Consider the following 20780-nt stretch of genomic DNA (forward strand, 5'->3'; position numbering starts at 1 on the left):
GGAGACAGAATTCAATATTTAAAGCATTCTGGAGAGTTAGCCATTCAAATAGAATTGATCAAATGTTCGGCTTCTCTGAAGACAGAGGAAATACAGTGGGCAAAGTTAGAACTTTGATTTGCAATGGGAAAAGTATAAAAAAGAATGTCCTCACAATGGAGATTGTTAATACCAGAATTTGTATTTTCTTTATTAAAAAAAAAGGACTAGTTGAAAAACTTCTGAAACATGGTAGACAAGCTGTATAAGTAATAAAGACAGAGGAATGTGCTGGATGAGAGAGACCCCTTCACTATTATTCCTAGTCTATTCTTAATAACAGTCTTCTGTATAGGACTTCACCACAGTCAATCAATATTTTAAATATTTGACATCAGATGGTGTTCATGTATGAGTGGAAAATGAAAAGGTAGTAAAAGTGTTAATCGCTCAGTCATGTCCAACTCTTTGCGATCCCATGTACTATAACCTGCCAGGCTCCTCTGTCCATGGAATTCTATAGGCAAGAATACTGGAGTAGTTAGCCATTCCCTTCTCCAGGGGATTTTTCCAAACCAGGGATCAAACCCAGGTCTCCTGCATTGCAGGAGGATTCTTTACCATCTGAGCCACCAGGGAAACCCAAGAATACTAGAGTGAGTAGCCTATCCCTTCTCCAGGGGATCTTCTCAATCCAGGAATCCAACTGGGGTCACCTGTGTGGCAGGCGAATTCTTCACCAGCTGAGCTACCAGGAAAGCCTTCCCACTGATGAACACAGGTTCAAATTTCAGCAACCCCTTCAAGGTCTGTTATTTATAGTACTGCTCAAATAGCATGCGACCCAACTTTGGAAGGGAAAAATCCACTCAGTAGTTTTTAAAAGAATGGTCCTGAGGCTATAAATGGTTATCTCCAGATGAGAAGAGAAAGCAAAAGATGGAGCCCCAGGCTTTCTGCATTTTCCATCAACTGCACACATAACAAGCAATGAAAATATACTGAACCAGACTGTGTTTCCAGCCCTAGACTTGTGCTATGCAAGATATAAAAGAGGTAAAATGAATGGTCCCTGCTCCTTCAATTACAGTTCAGTACTCAGAAAGCCACCCAAATTCGCTACTCTATGCTATTTTTCTCTTTATCTCATAAATTGTGGATATTTTCCCCTGCTTTCATTTGCTAGGTAGTCTTTTAAAATCCTCCTTCAGATGTGTCTGTCTTCATATTTCACCCCTCTATTAACAACCACCCCAAATAACAGAGCCATCCCCTTCTTTCTTAACACTGCCTGGCTTCATGTCTAACCTGTCAACTTCTTGGATAGATATGTTCCTGAAGATTGTATAAAGTCCTCCTGATGCTTCTCATGATTTGTGTGGAAATCCAGAGACTATTTCTCCCTCACATTGATCTCAGGTGGCCTCAGCTGGCAATGGCTTGGAGTGGGGCTTGGTTCCCAGCCAGAGATTGGGCTGGGTCACAGCAGTGAAAACACCAGATCCTAGCCACCAGACCAGTGGTCAATGACAAGACCCCTGGCCCTTTGGCTTTGCAGGAAAGAATTTCACAAAGAGGGAAAGTCATGAAACAGATAGAGTATTTATTAAGAGGGAAAATGTACAGTACATGTGAATGGACACACAGGCAGACTCAGGGAGAGAGAGAGTTGCTGAGTCGCACCCTCATGGCAGTTGAATTGCTTTTATTGGGCATTTCTTCTGGGTTTCCTTCAGCCAAACATTTTGCTTTGCTTGGTTCACAGTCCATATTTGATATATCTCAGGATCCTGCCATGTTGTGGGAGGATCCTCCCACACATCTCTACCTCAAAGGCATCTGGGCAGAGCATCCCTTGACATTAATCCCCCTTTGACCTCCAAGGAGCCTTTCTCTGCAGGTGTAGTCAGGGAGGTCTCCTGACTTCAGGAACAAGAAATACATGGTCTGAGCAAGGCCTAGCCTCCTCCCTTAATTGTCCTGCTATTCTTTTCTTGCCAACAGAGAATGAATCTCCAACTGGTTTACCCTGCCGGGCCCATCTGTCTCCTGCCTAAATAGAGTGGCTCAAATCTTTTCCCAAGTAGTGGCAGAATCACCGTGGAGCCTATGTGCCCATTGGCTTAATCTTAAAATTGCATTCTGCCAGGATTTCTTTTAGTGATCTCAGATTATATTTCCTGTTCAAAGAAAACCATCTCATTTGGACCAGCTCTCTCCAGATTCAGTGTTGTTACTCTCTTTTCTTTACTATCATAGTCACCCCATGCTCTACTCACATACTCATCTGCCTGTTCTAAATCCTTAATAGTCCGTATTTTAAGCATGTTGCAATATTGCTGCTCAGCTTTACTCCTGTTTGTGGCATGTTCTATTCAGAGAATGACATAACTCTAAAGACCTATTTAAGGTGTGAAGATTTGTGTTTGTATCATGAAAAAGTACACAATGCTTAGGAAATTTAGAGTTTTTTGAGTTTATTGTTTTCAGGTTTACTTTGTATTTGTTTTTAACCATCATAAACCCCATGTCTCTGCCATTGCCTAATATTCCTCTTGGAATGAATTCCATTCTGGTAGACTTTCCAAGACAGTCATAATCATGAAGAACTTATAAAGAATGCATCTTTTTAAAAAAAATGTATTTATTTTTAATTGGAAGATAATTGCTTTACAATATTGTGTTGGTTTCTGCCATACATCAACATGAATCAGCCATAGGTATACATATGTCCCCTCCCTCTTGAACCTCCCTTCCACCTCCTAATGCATCTTAACTTCTTGAAGTCATTAGGGTTTTGAACCTTATCTAATGAAAGTGAAAGAGAAAAAGTAAAGGAAGTGCATAATCCTATATGTGTATATACTACATGTCACATGAGTGTTATTAATCAGTTATTCAGAAAATCTTTTGCAATGACAAGATGATGACCTCAACATCATCCAAAATGCTCACTGTGGCATGCACACACTCATGAGCTCTGTCCATAAAGTGATGAAGGGAAAACTGCTAGCAAAGCCTGAACTTCATGTTTAAAAGCGAATTTTCCCTTGCTTTGAGTCATAGGATCAGTACAGCCATTGAAAATGTGGGAAAATTCTCTCAGTCTTGCTGTGAAGTCCCACAATTCAGTACTGGCATGTCCCATAGCTTTACATAATAAGAACCCTTGGGAATCTTCAGCAATTCAGTAAAATCTAATCACAACAATGAAAGTCATACACAAACTATGAAGACATATACTTAAGAGCATACAAAACATGTGGTAGAATTTCATATTGTATTTTAGGTTCATTCAATCAGTGAATGTGACAGAAAAAAATAGTACCTCTCTCCCATGAATCAGGTTTCAAGACAGCTGTGGAATAGTAGCAGCTTAATATTTCAGCACTACATTTATTCAGTGTCACCCTACCACAGACATTTGTTTCCTCCTGGTTTCCCTTAAAGTTTGTTTGGATCAGAAAAGTTTTGTGTTTTTCTTTTTTTAATTTCACTCTGAATTACAAAATATGTTGGCAACCTCCAGAGTTACCAGAACTGTTCCTTATTATGCTAAAATTCTGCTTTCATCAGGCACTAAAGTGATGGGCTCCTCATACAGGAAGTAAATGTATGATTCCTAAGGTTAAGTAAGTTATCATTACAGTTCAGTTCCGTTCAGTTGTTCAGTCATGTCCAACTGTTTGTGACCCCATGGACTGCAGCACGCCAGGCCTCCCTGTCCATCACCAACTCCCAGAGTTTACTCAAACTCATGCCCATTGAGTCGGTGATGTCATCCAACTATCTCATCCTCTGTCGTCCCCTTCTCCTCTTGCCTTCAATCTTTCCCAGCATCAGGGTCTTTTCAAATGAGTCAGTTCTTCGCATCAAGTGGCCAAAGTATTGGAGCTTCAGGTTCAGCCTCAGTCCTTCCGATGAATATTCAGGACTGATCTCCTTTAGGATGGACTGGTTGGATCTCCTTCCAGTCCAAGAGACTCTCAAGAGTCTTCTCCAACACCACAGTTCAGAAGCATCAATTCTTCGGCACTCAGCTTTCTTTATAGTCCAACTCTCACATCCACACATGACTACTGGAAAAACCACAGCCCTGACTAGACAGGCCTTTGTTGGCAAAGTAATATCTCTGAGATCGTGCATGAGACAGGGTGCTCAGGGCTGGTGCACAGGGATAACTCAGAGGGATGGAATGGGGAGGAAGTGGGAGGGGGGTTCAGGATGGGGAACACATGTAAACCCATGGCTGATTCATGTCAATGTATGGCAAAAACCACTACAATATTGTAAAGTAATTAGTCTCCAATTAAAATAAATAAATTTTTAAAAAAGAAATTCACACAGATTAAGAAAAAAAATAATATCTCTGCCTTTTATTGTGCTATCTAGGTTGGTCATAACTTTTCTTCATTACTAGAGCAGAGTAAAGTAATTATTCAGTAGCACAGGAAGCTCAGCGTGATGCTCTGTAATGGCGTAGAGGGGTGGGGGAGGGGTGAGAGGAAGGAGATAGAGGTACACACATCGTCGATACACTTCATTGTATGTTAGAAACTAACTCAATTGGAAAGCAATTACTCCAATTTAAGAAAATTATTCAAGAAGTAATTTCTTTAGGTTCCCAAACACCTATGTGGCACAGCTCTGTCCAATATGACGGTGGATTTTTGTTTGGGGGGAGGTGTTTCCTGTGGGGGAAGATGATGAAGAGGCAAAGTAAAAACCTGAATGTTTATTCCTTCTAAATCCCAAATATGGAAGACAAAAAGAAGCTGAGGGAGAAAAGAAATGTCAAGAACTATTGAATGGATTATCTTCACTAAGAATTGGGAAGAAATAGAAACTCTCTGAAACTAGAAAAGGAAAAACAGAAACATCACTTTCGTTTATGAACGTGTCCTTCCTTCTGTTACTTCCTCTTCACCCACAAGTGCCATCTCCCCAGTGGGATCCTTCATGAGACCAAATCTAATATCCAATTCTTAATTGCATCATTAAGCAAAATTGTGAGGATGATATAATAAAGATGTTTTGTTTCAATTCAATTAAATAAGCATTTATTGGCCACCCACTGGTGTTCCATGAACTGTTCTCAGCTCTGAGGGCAAAGGACAATCTAGCAAGGAGGGCATGCACAACTCATCATCAGAGCACGTGAGAAATACTCCATGAATCAAGTGCTATGAAATTCCAGAGGAAGTAGTATTTCATTTGCTAAAGACTTTCCAGAAATGGGGGTACCCAAATATTCATAATTTTAAATATCAATAAATATTTTGCCACCTAAGAGTACTCAGATCACAACTGGCTATTTACTACCTATTGTTTGTGCTCTGAAGGTCTGGGTGCTCCCATCAATATTTCAAGACCTTTGAAAATTACTTATAAAAGTTGTAACACTCAATCATATATCAATATCATTTATTTAAGACAATCTAAATAGAATAATGAAGCCTTTCAGCAGATACTATCCTAGCTTTAGGTAACTTAGGTCAGTTATCTTACATGTTGGTAGAAAACAATAACCCTTTAAAATACTCTTAAAATGTAACTAGCTGAAGCATAATTAGTATTATATGTATTTGAGTTTGCAGACTACTAATGAATCAGAAACAAGCAGGTAATAGGTGCAATTCTTCAGATAGTTTAAAACTTTGTTCAAAACTGAATAAGAACAATGCTATAGGAGAATTTATGACACATGGCAGTGCTGATAGCACAAATTCACATTCTTGTTGAAAATACCTTAAAAATGTTATTTTTAGTCTTTAATTAAAAAACCAGTATGTCCATTCTCTGTCCATCAGCTGTCACCTTTATTTCCCAATTTTTTTCCTTCTTGTTTGTAGAACCTGGAGTGTTCACCCAGTAGATATTTCTACGTATTTACAAAACACTTCAGCAACTTAATACCTAGGAGCAAGAAATTATATTTCTAGAACTCAGCTTTTTTGCAAATCTGAAATATAAAGTATAGGTTGTTTCTGAAATCTAAAGGAATTTTTTTTAATGAATCTGAAATTTTTATCATTATCTTTTCATTTAAGGGAAAGTAATTAAACAAATTAGGCATGTTTAATAAAAATTTAATATAATAGACGTGCCTGATATACAATAATTATTTAAAGCTCCCTAAGCTTAATCATATGTTAATCAATTCTTTAGCCCAGATAAATTTGCTTCTCTTTTTTTTAATTCTCAGGAGTAAAAATGGCTTAAAGAAGAGGAAACTGACTAAGTAAGTTTTTCTTACTATTTCATTTAAAAATATTCTTCATAATGATCTTCACTTTCCAAATTGAAAAGATTGTGTGTCTTTAATAGAAGGAAGCTTAAGGAAGAGGCAAATGCATATTATGTGTTGCTGTTATGTGCTGGTGTGTTTACACATATGGATGTCAGTGACCACCAAGAAAGTGTACCAACAGAACACTTTTCAATAATAAGGAAAACTCTCACTGCGTGAAATCTGAGGAAGAATGGGTTGTTAGGAATTATAGAAGTCTTACAGAAGGATGTCTACTCTGCTACATCTATAAAAAATATATAATGTTTAGCTGCATCAAAGTAGTACAAAAACCTTTGCCATTTTGTAGCTTCAAATTTCACACTTATTGCAGGAAAAAGGCTTTTATTCTATTTGATGTTATAACAAATACTTTGATAAATGCTGTCTCAGGAAATCTTTATAATAAATCAAAAAGGATAATTGCTTTAGCTTGCCTGTGGTTTCACTTATCTATTGCATGGTTAAGTCATAAGAATTATAATTCTGAGGGGTGAAAATGAACTATCAGTTGATTTCAAAAGCCTAATTAGAGTATCACCTCTAGGCCTTTAGTTGAAAACTCTACACATAAAGAGTCGATCGTTTCTATAAATAGACTTTATTCTTGATACTTGCCTGGGACAGAATATTGGTGAATTCATTAAGGAGCCAATTAAGCCAATTTCCATCAGTTCTATGGTATCTGTGCTAATGGAGTACATAACACAAAAGAAACGTTAATCCAAAATATTTCTATTTGGCTTTGAGTGACATATAATGCTTTGGCACATGTAGATGACAGAATATTTTTTTTCCTGAATCTATTTCAAATTAATACTCATTCCATTGGCATCTATCCAGTGAGGTAGGAGAGACTAGACCAGCTGAAGCAGAGGAGAGGAGCTGTCAGGTGGAAGGAATGATTTGACAGAAACACTTTGTTGCCCAAAATTTTTAGTTGAGTTGTTAAGTAAGGTTCAGAGGCATAGATTAGAGCAGTTAGAGGTTGGAGTCTCAGGACCAAGAGGGGACCTAAGATGGAGGCAGAGAGGAGAAGCAGGAGGTGGACCCAAGTTTGGAGTGGTGTATAGATGTGGTGGAACCTGCCCATAAGCCAAAACCCCATGTCAAGCTAACGTCCTCCTTCCCTCTCCTCATTTCCCTCTAGTCCTCTCTCCTTCTTTACAGGTCATTTTTTAGGTACTCTTTCCATCTTTCCATTTACTTTCTCTTTATCTTTTCTCTTTCAGTCCAAATGCCCCACCATTACCACCTTCCCTCTCTCCACTTACCTTCATTCCTCTCCTTTCTCACCTCCTCTTTCCCACTTTGGTCTAAATCCTCCCCCCACTCTCCGCCCCCGATTGATTTCTGCTCCTTACCAGCTTTCTCTCTCTTCTCCTCCTCTCCCTGATGTCCCTCCTTCTACTTTCTGGTCCTTCCTCTGACTTTCTTTTTCCTCCCCTTCTTGCTTTTGCTTTTTCTAATCCCATTTTCCTCCTAAGGGGATGAGAACTAGAATCATTAAGCCCAATTTTAAGGTCACTGTATTGCTCAAAGACAGTAGGGAGGGGACCCTCCCTGCCCCCCGCCCAAGTTAGCTGTTCTTTTAGAAGGATGGCAAGTTTGAATGAGAAAGCTTTTAACCAGGAGTCCTTCTCCTTGGTTATCCTTAGCATTCTCTGGCTTACTTCCCTGGTGGCTCAAATGGTAAAGCATCTGCCTACAATGTGGGAGTCCTGGGTTCAATCCCTGGGTTGGGAAGATCTCCTGGAGAAGGAAACGGCAACCCAGTCCAGTACTCTTGTCTGGAAAATCCCATGGTCGGAGGAGCTTGGTAGGCTACAGTCCATGGGGTCACTGAGCGACTTCACTTTCACTTTCACTTTCTCTGGCTTAGTAGCCCTGAGATCTTGAACTCCTCACTTAACTGTCTCAGCCTTGGCTCTCTCTGGAGCACCTTCTGAAAAGTGAAGTGAAAGTGTGTGCTGGTTACTCAGTCGTGTCCTACTCTTTGTGACCCCATGGACTATAGCCAACCAAGCTCCTCTGTCCATGGGATTCTCCAGGCAAGAATACCGGAGTGGGTAGCCATTCCTCCCCCAGGGGATCTTCCCGACTGAGGGATCAAACCCACATCTCCTGCACTACAGACAGAGTCTTTACCATCTGAGCCACCAGGAAAGCCCAAGCATGAGGCTAACGTTCTCCATGTCTAACCTCAACCATCAACCAAGCAAGATAACGCATAAGCATATTTACAGTTTATAGTATGTTTTAAGGGTACAGAGCTTCCCTGGTGCGATTTTCACATACACACACACACACACACACACACTTAAGGGTACCAGTCAGTGTTATTATTATTAAATAAAACCATTACAATTTGTATTATCTAGGAGGCATAATACCCTTAAAATCTACTAAAATCTTAACATAAATAAATCAGAGGAGCTAATTAACAACTTTGAACAAATATCTATTATATGCTATGTATTTGCTAATAAGAAATAAGACTACAGGTGGATGACATAAGCTGAGTAAGTTGCAGCAAGACTGAGAGAAAGGCTAACTCTGTGGACACTGGTAAGGTGGAAAGGCTTGGGTTAGGTGACAGAGTGCTGTGTCCTGCAGAAGCTCCAAGAACAGATTGGGACAGGTAAGCCCTAGAAGAGATAAGCAGCTAGAGACAACTACAGAAAATAGAACTGAATTCTTATTCCACAAAACAAAAACAAGGCGGGAACTTCTGTGGCATATGCAGAAATGTAAAGTCGGATGTGCTACCTTATTTTATTTACGAACAGTTTTGAGACTTCTAGAGATGTGCAAGGCTCTGAACACAGCCCTCTCTGAGCAAGGCACTGGGAACTCCCTGGAGATGTGCTTCCAGCCTTTTCTCTGGGGAGACAAAATTCCCTGCCTTTGTCAAACCGTTTAAATTTACAAGTGTCTATGATATACAAATGTCAACCTTGCGATGTAAGTGTCCCTATGATATTTCATAGATGAGCATGTTAAATCTCAGGAGAGTTAAGTAAATAAAGTAAAACTATAATTCAAACAGGTCTTCAGGCTAATCCTTTGTTTTTCCCTATAAATTGGAGTTTTCTAGAAACAACACATATACCTGTGTGTGTATGAATATGTGTGTGTGAAATATGTTGCTGCTAAAGTAAAAGTCAGTGGAAAATCTAGAGATTTTTCCTATCTCAAGGAAGTTAAGCACATAGGGCTCTCTTTTTTAATTATATAGGGATTGGTAATTTTAACCCTAAAAAAATATGAGTGCTAACCTGTGAGAAGTAAAACGTCTGTTTTCTGCGAGGAAATTGTTCATGTTTGAGAAGTAAGGTGTTAAACATTGTGTGACACCTATCAGCAGGATTTTTAAAATGTACTTTTCTTTGTGTTTGACAAAGCCCGGTTCAACTGGATGATTTTGATGCGTACATCAAGGACATGGCCAAAGACTCTGACTATAAATTTTCTCTTCAGTTTGAGGTGAGTAGATAAAGTATTTCCTGCCCTCTGGGAGCATTGGAACTGGCAGACTTGTACCTGCATCAATCCTCTGCTCACTGGGCAATGCTGAGTGTGATTCATAAAAGGCAGAATGATCACTGGGCTCAGAGTTGTGTAGGGTGCTGGTTCAGAGTGAAGGATGTCATCCCTTAGTAGGTCAGTGTTTGGGTGGCACAAATGAAGGAAAGGAGAGAATAGATGTAGGCACTGGGGTGAACAAACATGGCAACAGGAGACATTTTCCACAGTAGCACTGAAAACCAGGGGATGGAAAGTGAGGGGAAGCAAACTGAGGATTGAGAGTCAGAACAATTTCTCTTTCCGGGGATTTTTACTGCGTTTCTCATGTCATTTAGGCCACGGTAAGTGTGGATGGTGGATGAATTGGACTGGAGCCCCTTGTCTCCTGAGCATAGAGGAGCCTGGTGTTTCTTATAACCTCAGGAGTTTGGCAGTCTATTGGATATGCGAGGTTTTGTTTGCTTTTCTTGGAGAAATTGGAGAGAGTTACACATGCTTTGTGTAGAAGAAGTACAAAATTAGCGACATCTCCTTTTTCTGGAGCACACTTTTTTCTTTGAATCCAAGAATGTGTGTCAGAGTAGATGGAAATGAGTCTAGGATCTCTGTAGTGTGAGGGGTACAGCTGGTCCCCAGGTTTTCTTCTCACATATTTCACAGCTCAGCATACAGTCTGGAGCCTTCTACAGCAAGGCTCAGGTGACTCGTGATTCACGAAGACCAAAAAGAACAGGAAAGATAAAGTGATTTCTAAATTGTGTCATTTTTTTAAAGCTTTTTAGGCTTTTTTTTCCTGTGAGACACTAGGCTGTTGAATAAAGCTGCCTTCTCCTCATTATCCATATTCATTTCTTCTTTTCCCGCACCAGCCAAGAATAGCTTTGTTCTGCAAGAAGCAGCAGGAGTCCTGGTGTGGATATTCATCCCAACAGGGGATTTAAGGATGAGAAGAGTCTCATACATTATCAAATACAAAGCCCCCAACTATCACCTGTGTCTTGAGAAATGTCACATAAAGCCTGACTGAGTTATCCATTGTATGCAGCTGGCATATGAAATTATAAATGCTACACCAGATGCTCAAAAACAGAAACCCAGTTTGAAATGGAGATCTATGGGAGGGTTGGGGGCTTCCATGGTGACTTAGTGGTAAAGAATCCACTTGCCAATGGGGGAGACTCAGGTTCAGTTCCTGGGTTAAGAAGATCCCCTGGAGAAGAGAATGGCAACCCACTCCCAGTATTCTTGCCTGGGAAATCCCATGGACAGAGGAGCCTGGCAGGCTACCGTCCATGGAGCCACAAAAGAGTCAGACATGACTTAGCAGCTAAACAATAACAAAATGGGAAGATGATATTTCAGAAAAGTATACCAACAAAAGAAGGAGGCTTTTTATAAGAAAACATAAGGCTAAACTCAAAAGAAAATAAATATCTAAATAGTTCTCATCATGGTGATGAAAATGACTGGGTTAGCCAAAAAGTTTGTTTGGATTTTTCCATATCATCTTTAGGACAAATCCAAATGAACTTTTTGGTCAATACAATATAGCACAGGTACACTTTCAACTTCGTTGAAGGCTGCAGTCATCTAATTCCTACTAGCTGACTTGATCTCAGTGGCACAACCAGGGTCATTGCCTTTGCTGGCAGGCAAACTTCAGTACTTTGCTGAAGTACTCTCAGTTCACGCCATCAAACCCCAGTGTAGCTATTACTGTGCTTCTGAATTGCATCACTAGTTTTAAAAAAAATTCAGAGAATCATTTTCCAGTAAAAAAATATGGTTTTTTTTTTTTAGACAGAAAAAATTCTGTGAATGACAGAAACACTATTCAAACTGGTTTAGACCAAACATAAAGGGAACTTGTTCAAATGAAAACTAAGATATCTCATATAATCAAAGGGAGGATTGAGTAACTACACCGGGAGGGGAGCAGGGAAGCAGCTGAGACTCAGAAATGGCTAAAATCAGGGGCCAGAGAACCCCTCTTTAGAGAAATAGAAATTTCTCATTTCTACTTCTCTCTCTGTCTTGGCCTCACTTTCTCTGGCCCAGTCCAACCCCTTTCTCATAGTGGATTATGGAACCACCGACAGCCTCAGAGTGTTGCTGAAAGTAGAATTGCTCAAAAACCATTAGAGGCCAGATGGTTGGAAAGGCAAGTTTGCTTTATTTTGGATGCCTGTCCAAAGGCCAACTCTCCCCACTGACGACCAGTGGGCAAGAGCTTTTATAGACAGAAGGACGGAGCTACATGCAGAAACAGGAGTCAGTTCTGACAGTCATCTTGAAACTGGTCATTAGTGGTCTGACTAGCATCGTCTTGGTTTGTTTTAGGTACAGTTAATCTTCAATTCCAGGGTCTATTCGTTTCTGTTTCTTTGAGGCCAATTCTCAAAATTGTGGCAGCTTGTGTCATGGCTACAGTCTAGTCATCATATAGTTAACTTCTTCCACCTGATGGGGGTTTCAGTATCTATAAAACAGCTCACACTGTCTGCAGCCAGGGAGGGCAGAATCACAGAAGAACAGGAATTCTTACTGGAACCACGTGGCTAAACCAGAGAGAGAGAGCATTATTCCCAAAATTGTTATGTTGAATTATGTTCAGTTTAAAAAATGGCAACCCACTCCAATATTCTTGCCTGGAGAATCCCATGGACAGAGGAGCCTGGCAGGCTACAGTCCATGGGGTCGCAGGGAGTTGGACATGACTGAGTGACTATCACTCAGTTTAAAATCTAAACTGTTGCTGTATACGCTTGCATCAGTCGTGTCTGACTCTTTGTGACCCCATGGACTGTAACCCACGAGGTTCCTCTGTCCTTGGGATTCTCCAGGCAAGCATACTAGAGTGGGTAGCTATTCCCTTCTCCAGAGGATCTTCCTGACTCAAAGATTGAGAACCTTGGTCTCCTTAATTGAAGGCAGATTTGTACGGGATCTGCTGCATTGGTTATGCACTGCACAACTCCAGGGAGCACCATTCTTGTAGACCACAGCATAAATGATGCCTCCGAGGAAGGATGCCTCTTCCTCCCAATGCCCACCATGTACACATGAACAAGAGATCATGGAAGCACACAGCCATGATGGTGGCCACTTACAAACAAAGGGAAGCCTCACAATGAAACCTACTTTGAAGTGAAAGTGAAAATGTTAGTCACTTACAGTTAGACTTAGTGTACATTATACACACACACACACACGCACACACACACACACACGCACCTATATGTGTGTGTGTGTGTTAGTTGCTCAGTAGTGTCTGACTCTTTGCAACCTCATGGACTATAACCCATGAGGTTCCTCTGTCTATGGGATTCTCCAGGTAAGAATACTGGAGTGGGTAGCCATTCCCTTCTCCAGGGGATCTTCCTGACCCAGGGATCAAACCCAGGACTCCACATTGCGGATAGATTCTTTATCATTTGAGCCACCAGGGAAGCCACCACCGAAACTTACCTTGCCAGTGCCGTATTCTTGGACATCTTAGCTTCCACAGCTATGACAAGTGCATTTCTGTTCCAGCTGCTCAGCCTGTGGTATTTTTTTATGGCAACCCAACCTGACAAACACAGTGCGTGTGTTTGTGCTCTGATTTTCAAGACTGTATGCTTCAAACACAGCCAGCACAACACAGACTGCCACTGGCTTCAGTCACTCTCTTAGTTTTCTAGGGGGCTGCCACAACAAATTACCATAATCATGATTACTTAAAACAATAGAAATGTACTTTCTCACAGTTCTAGAGGCCAGATATCTAAAATTAAAGTGCTAGCAAGGCCATGCTCCCTCCAAAGGCTCAAGGGGAGTATCTCTCTTTGTCTCTTCCAGCTTCTGGTGGACCCAGGCATCTTTGGCTTGTAGCTATATATAGCTCTAATCAATGCCTTCATCCTCATATGGCTCTCTTCTTCTCTCTTTTATTCTGTTATATTTTATTTTGTTTTATTTTACTCTTATTTAATGTTGGACATTGCCTCCATCTTTTTTTTTCTTGATCATGCCACATGGCATGTGGGACTTTACTTCTTCGACCAGGGATTGAACCCACATCCCCTGCATTAGAAGCCTGGAGCCTTAACCACTGGACCACCAAGAAAGTCCCTCCTTGGGACTTTTATAAGGACACTTACCATTAGCTTCAGAACCCATCTAGATAATACAGAATGATCTTATCTTGTGATTCTTAATTACAACTGCAAAGACTCTCTCTTAACAAGGTTCCAATATGGACATATCTTTGGAGGGATCAGATTTAGCCCACGATAGATGACTGAGTAACCTAGGAAAAAACCCACAATGATAAATTATATTAGAAACAAAACTGGCAAAAGAAAATTCAAAAATTATGTATGTGGGTTTCAGGCTATCACCTCATACTTTGCGTTCATGAAGATTTAAGCCACTGGAGTTTCCATCTGGCTGGAAAGAAAATAACTGCGAAGCTACTGGGCTAGAAACTTAGTATTTAATTTCCTACCTAGTGACAGGCTAAATTACAAAAGATTGCAAGGCATTTTGTGTACCCTTGCCTTCCCTGCTTTGCTGCAATTTAACTTTGGCAATTTACATTTACAGTGTTCAGCCAATTAAACGTCTCTTATCAACTTTAGGCATTTATAGCAGGAAGGCAACACACAATTAAAGTTCTATCAGCTAGTCAGCTCCCATATGTGCTCCAGTGCTCGCTCTCAATCTGTTTCCACAGTTTCTTTTCATACCGGAGGCCTTTTCCTGTGGTTGATCAGTCTGTCTGCAAAGTGAGGGCTTAGCGGAGAGAGTTGTACAGTTAGCACAAATGGCAAAGGAGGGAGAAATAATGGAGCCAGACAAAGCAAAACAAAGAATCCTAGCAGAAGCATTTCAGTCATGATCAGTAAGTGTTGCATTGATATTAACTAAGCTTAATCATTCCGTATGATAGTCACCATATATCAGAAAGGTATGGAAAAATTATTAACCTTATCTTACACATAATTAAACTAACAACAGGTTACAGAGAATTAAACAATGAGAGAACTAGTTAACCTACTTTTTCAAGACCCTACAGTTTATAAAGGCTTCCCAGGTGGCTCAGTGGTAAAGAATCAGTCCGCCAATGCAGGAGACACAGGTTCGATCTCTAGGTTGGCAAGATCCCCTGGCAGAGGAAATGGAATCCACTCCAGCATTCTTGCCTGGAAAATCCCATGGATAGAGGACCCTGGCGGGCTCCATGGAGTCACAAAGAGTTAGACATAACTGGGCATACATGCACACCCTTTATAAGTGCTCCACCAAAATAAACCAGGTATTTACATAAATAAATAAATTTATTTATATAACTTTATTTAAATGAAATAGATGAAAATTTAGACAGTTTTATCTATAAAGACTCCCCAAAGGAGTTATGTTTCCAAAATACTTTAAGCAAAGGAAACATCATTTAAGCTTAGAGCTGCCAAAAGGAGGTAACTTAAAAATAACACTGGTTAGGTTGAAGTTTGCTAAAAATAAGTTTTGGTTCTTACAAGAACAATATTATCAGTCTTTGACAATCATTTTTAAAATGAAAAAAAAAACAGTTATAAAGGAAAAATGACAAACTTCTGTTTGATGGCATTTGGCAAACAAGGATTTTGACTGAGATAGGAAAAACACCCAAATGTGTAAATTGCAGATCAAAGTCAGCACTGTTGGTCTTGAGATTGACTTCGACTTGGGCCAAGAGCTTGACATTTTGTGAGCTTGAATAGCCAAAAATGATTTTTTAAAAAAATCAAAGGAAGAGAGAAATCTGGATAATCAAGTCAATTTATCCATGCCGTCTACAGCTTGCATTCCAATTTCATTTAACACACACCCTAAGCTACCGACAAACTTCTTTGTGGATGCAGCAGGAATCCCAAGAACTGGGTGTCTACAATATTTGCTTTGCATGAGCACTTGAATCAAGACATTAAAGGCACATAAATACACACACACACGTACACACACACACAGTTTCCCTGTTCAATTTCTCAAAACATGATCAAATGTCTCCAGCTCCTCTCAAAAGTCTTTCAAAGGTGCTCCAAAATTCCTTCCCCTGAAAAGTATTCCTCCAGCTTCTGATTCTTTGAAGTAATAATTGGGAGGAATCATGAAGAGTAGCATCCTGTGCAGGCTCAGTCGCTTCAGTTGTGTCCGCTCTCTGCGACCCGATGGACCATAGCCCGCCAGGCTCCTCTGTCCATGTGACCCTCCAGGTGAGAATACTGGAGTGAGTTGTCATGGCCGCTTCCAGGGAGTCTTCCCGATCCAGGGATTAAACTTGTGTCTCCTGCGTCTCCTGCATTGTAAGGAGATTCTTTACTGCTGAGACACTGGGGAAGCCCCAGCATCCCATGTAAGTAAATAAAATTTCCAGCAAGTGGTGTCTATACTTCTTCACTTAATAGTCATTTAGAAAAATGCATACTATCTATGTAACCCCATTTGTGGTCGGTTACCTAGACATATGGTTACATAATATTGCCTTCAGATTTGTACGGGATCTGCTGCATTGGTTATGCACTGCACAACTCCAGGGAGCACCATTCTTGTAGACCACAGCATAAATGATGCCTCTGGGCAAATTCAGGTAGTCTGACTCCAACCCCTTGTTTCCTTCCACACACATAACATAACAGCTCAGAAATCCCCTTTTCCAGTAATGTAGACTTTCTGAGGTATGTTGGTTGTCTGTATATATAAAAATTGCTATAACAATGCAGTTTCTGATAACAGAATTTATAATAGTCCTGATACACACAAGCAAATATTTGAATGTTCCTATTTTCATGGAAGGGTTCGCCCACCCACTACTGCTCCATCCTTATTTTGCAGTTTCATTACCAGATTTCTTTGTTGTTATTCAGTTGCTCGGTTGCGTCTGACTTTTTGTGACCCCATGGACTGCAGCACTCCAGGCTTCCCTGACCTTCACTATCTCCTGGAGCTTGCTCAAACTCATGTCCATTGAGTTGATGATGCCATCCAACCATCTCATCCTCTGTCATCTCCTCCTCCTCCTGCCTTCAATCTTTCCCAGCCTCAGGATCTTTTCTAGTGAGTTGGCTCTTCACATTAGGTGGCCAAAGTATTGGAGCTTCAGCTTCAGCATCAGTCTTTCCAATGAATACTCAGGATTGATTTCCTTTAGGATGGACTGGTTGGATCTCCTTGCTGTCCAAGGTACTCTCAAAAGTCTTTTCCAACACCACAGTTCAAAAGCATCAGTTCCTTGGAGCTCAGACTTCTTTATGGTCCATCTGTCACATCTATACTTGACTACTGGGAAAACCATAGCTTTGACTATATGGACCTTTTTTGGCAAAGAAATGCCTCTGCATTTTAATACACTGTCTAAGTATATCATAGCTTTTCTTCCAAGGATCAAATGCTTTTTAATCTCATGGCTGCAGTTACATCTGCAGTGATTTTGGAGCCCAAGAAAATAAAGTCTGTCACTGTTTCCACTGTTTCCCCATCTGTTTGCCATGAAGTGATAGGACTGGATGCCATGATCTTCGTTTTCTGAATGTTGAGTTTTAAGCCAGCTTTTTCACTCTCCTCTTTCACTTCCATCAGGAGGCTTTTTAGTTCCTCTTCACTTTCTGCCATAAGGGTGGTGTTATCTGCATATCTGAGGTTATTGACATTTCTCCTGGCAATCTTGATTCCAGCCTGTGCTTCATCCAGCCCGTCATTTCTCATGATGTACTCTGCATGTAAGTTAAATAAGCAGGGTGACAATATACAGCCTTGATGTACTCCTTTCTCAATTTGGAACCAATCTGTTGTTCCACATCTGGTTCTGTTTCTTCTTGACCTGCATACAGGTTTCTCAGGAGACAGGTCAGGTGGTCTGGTATTCCCATCTCTTTAAGAATTTCCACAGTTTGTTGTGATCCACCTAGTTAAAGGCTTTAGCATAGTCAATGAAGCAGAAGTAGATGTTTTTCTGTAATTCTCTTGCTCTTTCTATGATCCAACAGATCATAGAACAGACAGACTTCTAGTGACTGTCAATCCAATATCTTGTAACATGGAGAGTGTTGCATACTTTTTGTTCCTCACTCTCTCCTTTATTATACTTTCTTGAAAGTTCATTGCTTATAGGAGAAATACCTACAATTTCTCATAGAATAGGAAATATTTTTGCAAAGTGCATAAATTTCAAGTTACCTTGTATTCCTGAAAACTCTGAAACATATCTGTTTCCCAATCTTCCACACCCTGAGAGTGTAACACACAATTTTTACCTTCTCTCAGGGATCACCTAGCTATCCAAGATATTTATGTATTACATTCGTCAGCCACTACTGCGGTAAAACTACGTAAGACATGGCCTCAAAATCTCGGTGACCTACAACACTTATTTCTCTCCCTCGTGGGGCTGGGGGACAGCTGAGATGGTTCTGCTTCAGGCTGTGAGTCAGGGTCAGGTCTGTTCCATGCGTCTTCTCATCCTGGGATTAGCAGTTTCTCTGGGCACATTCTTTTCCACCATATGGCAGAAGCCCAGGCAAGCAAATCAAGCTGAGCAAACACATTTAAAGCTTCAGATTGGACATGAGTTCCACCCAACTTCGTTGGCCCAAAGCAAGGTGACAGCAGTAGAATGGAGATGTTTCAAAAGGGAGCTGAAAGAAAAGTAAAAGTGTTAGTCACTCAGTTGTGTCTGCTCTCTGTGACCCCATGGACTATAACCCACCAGACTCCTCTGTCCATGGGATTCTCCAGGCAAGAATACTGGAGTGGGTTGCCATTTCCTCTTCCAGAGGGTATTCCAGACCCAGGAATGAAACCTGGGTCTCCTGCATTGCAGGCAGATTCTCTACCATCTGAGCCACCAGGGAAGCCCCTGCAACATCATAAGACAAAGGGGTGTGATCATTGTGGTAGTTCTATTAGAGGCAAGAAGTGAAAAATAATCCACTATGAGCAATAATCCAGTGTGGACAATAATCCAGTTCCACAGGAGTGGGATTGCTGGATCATGTGGTAACTCTGTTTTTAGTTTTTAAGGAAACTCTATACTGTACAACATACTGGCTACACTTTTCCACTCTTAACTTTTAATATTTTTCTTCTTATTCTTTGCAAATGACTTCTATCAAATAATCCCTCTGATGGAATCTTAAATTTTTTCTGTCATTTACAGGAATTGAAGTTGATTGGACTGGATATTCCACACTTTGCTGCAGACCTTCCACTGAACCGATGTAAAAATCGTTATACAAACATCCTACCATGTAAGACGGTCAATAATGCTGATCCTGCTCTTGTCTTCCAAAGGCTGAAGGGCTGTTATGGCAGATGAATCAGTTCCACCAACCTCTAGCCAGGCCAGGAATGATCTGTATCCCCAAGGCCATGTCTGCAATTGCATTGACTGCATTGGTGCTTTGATATCATTAGATCTTGTTGTGTGTAGGAAGATTTAATTATCATGCTTTTAAACAAATTGTATCTGAACAGAAAAAACTGACCCTTTGACCCTCGGGAGATCAAAATGTCTTAGCCAAATAAGGGATAAGATAAATTGTGCTCATAACCTATTTTCAATCAATTCACTGACAGTGGAAGGAGGCAAATAGAAAGGAAATGCAAGGTGTGAAAAAGGCTTCTTTCTTACTTGTGGCAAGTTCTGCTCTTCCTTAGGATTTTGCAGTAAAAGCAACATTCAAAGAAAAAGTAACACAAAGTACTTAATAGGACCATTAAAACACATTCTAATATAAATTTAACATTCTTCTTTGCTACACTCTAGTGGGGGCTGGGAAAGAAGGGAAAATTGCAAACCTTTACAGAGAAGCCTCCTTCATGAGGGTTTTTGACAAAATTAGGTAGGAACTGTGGAAAATTCTGAAAGAGATGGGAATACCAGACCACCTGACCTGCCTCTTGAGAAACCTGTATGCAGGTCAGGAAGCAAGTTAGGACCAGACTGGAAAAACAGACTGGTTCCAAATAGGGAAAGGAGTACATCAAGGCTGTATATTGTCACCCTGCTTATTTAACTTACATGCAGAGTACATCATGAGAAACGCTGGACTGGAAGAAACACAATCTGGAATCAAGATTGCCAGGAGAAATATCAATAACCTCAGATATGCAGATGACACCACTCTTATGGCAGAAAGTGAAGAGGAACTCAAAAGCCTCTTGATGAAAGTGAAAGTGGAGAGTGAAAAAGTTGGCTTAAAGCTCAACATTCAGAAAACGAAGATCATGGCATCTGATCCCATCACTTCATGGGAAGTAGATGGGGAAACAGTGGAAACAGTATCAGACTTTATTTTGTGGGCTCCAAAATCACTGCAGATGGTGATTGCATCCATGAAATTAAAAGACACTTACTCCTTGAAAGGAAAGTTATGACCAACCTAGATAGCATATTAAAATGCAGAGACATTTCTTTGCCAACAAAGGTCTGTCTAGTCAAGGCTATGGTTTTTGCAGTAGTCATGTATGGATGTGAGAGTTGGACTGTGAAGAAGGCTGAGCACCGAAGAATTGATGCTTTTGAACTGTGATGTTGGAGAAGACTCTTGCGAATCCCTTGGACTGCAAGGAGATCCAACCAGTCCATTCTAAAGGAGATCAGTCCTAGGTGTTCTTTGGAAGGAGTGATGCTAAAGCTGAAACTCCAGTACTTTGGCCACCACATGCAAAGAGTTGACTCATTGGAAAAGACTCTGATGCTGGGAGGGATTGGGGGCAGGAGGAGAAGGGGACAACAGAGGATGAGATGGCTGGATGGCATCACTGACTCAATGGACGTGAGTCTGAGTGAACTCCGGGAGTTAGTGATGGACAGGGAGGCCTGGCGTGCTGCAATTCATGGGGTCGAAAAGAGTCAGACACAGCGACTGAACTGAACTGAACTGAATATTATTGTGAGCTTCCCTGGTGGCTCAGTGATAAAGAACCTGCCTGCAATGCAGGAGCTGCAGGAGCTGCAGGTTCG

At 40.7% G+C, this 20780-nt stretch overlaps 1 protein-coding gene across 2 annotated transcripts in view; it reads left to right on the forward strand.

The window, feature by feature from the left end:
• The window catches only part of PTPRO (protein tyrosine phosphatase receptor type O), a 259244-nt gene that overhangs the window by 217578 nt on the left and 20886 nt on the right, over nucleotides 1-20780 (forward strand). For both annotated transcript variants that reach the window (XM_070370040.1, XM_005907447.2), the window contains 3 exons: nucleotides 6185-6220; nucleotides 9673-9754; nucleotides 18972-19062. In XM_070370040.1, the coding sequence (XP_070226141.1) occupies nucleotides 6185-6220; nucleotides 9673-9754; nucleotides 18972-19062 (209 nt within the window). The remainder of the gene's footprint in view (nucleotides 1-6184; nucleotides 6221-9672; nucleotides 9755-18971; nucleotides 19063-20780) is intronic.

This window comes from Bos mutus, chromosome 5, assembly GCF_027580195.1.
Source record: "Bos mutus isolate GX-2022 chromosome 5, NWIPB_WYAK_1.1, whole genome shotgun sequence".
Lineage (NCBI taxonomy): Eukaryota > Metazoa > Chordata > Mammalia > Artiodactyla > Bovidae > Bos > Bos mutus.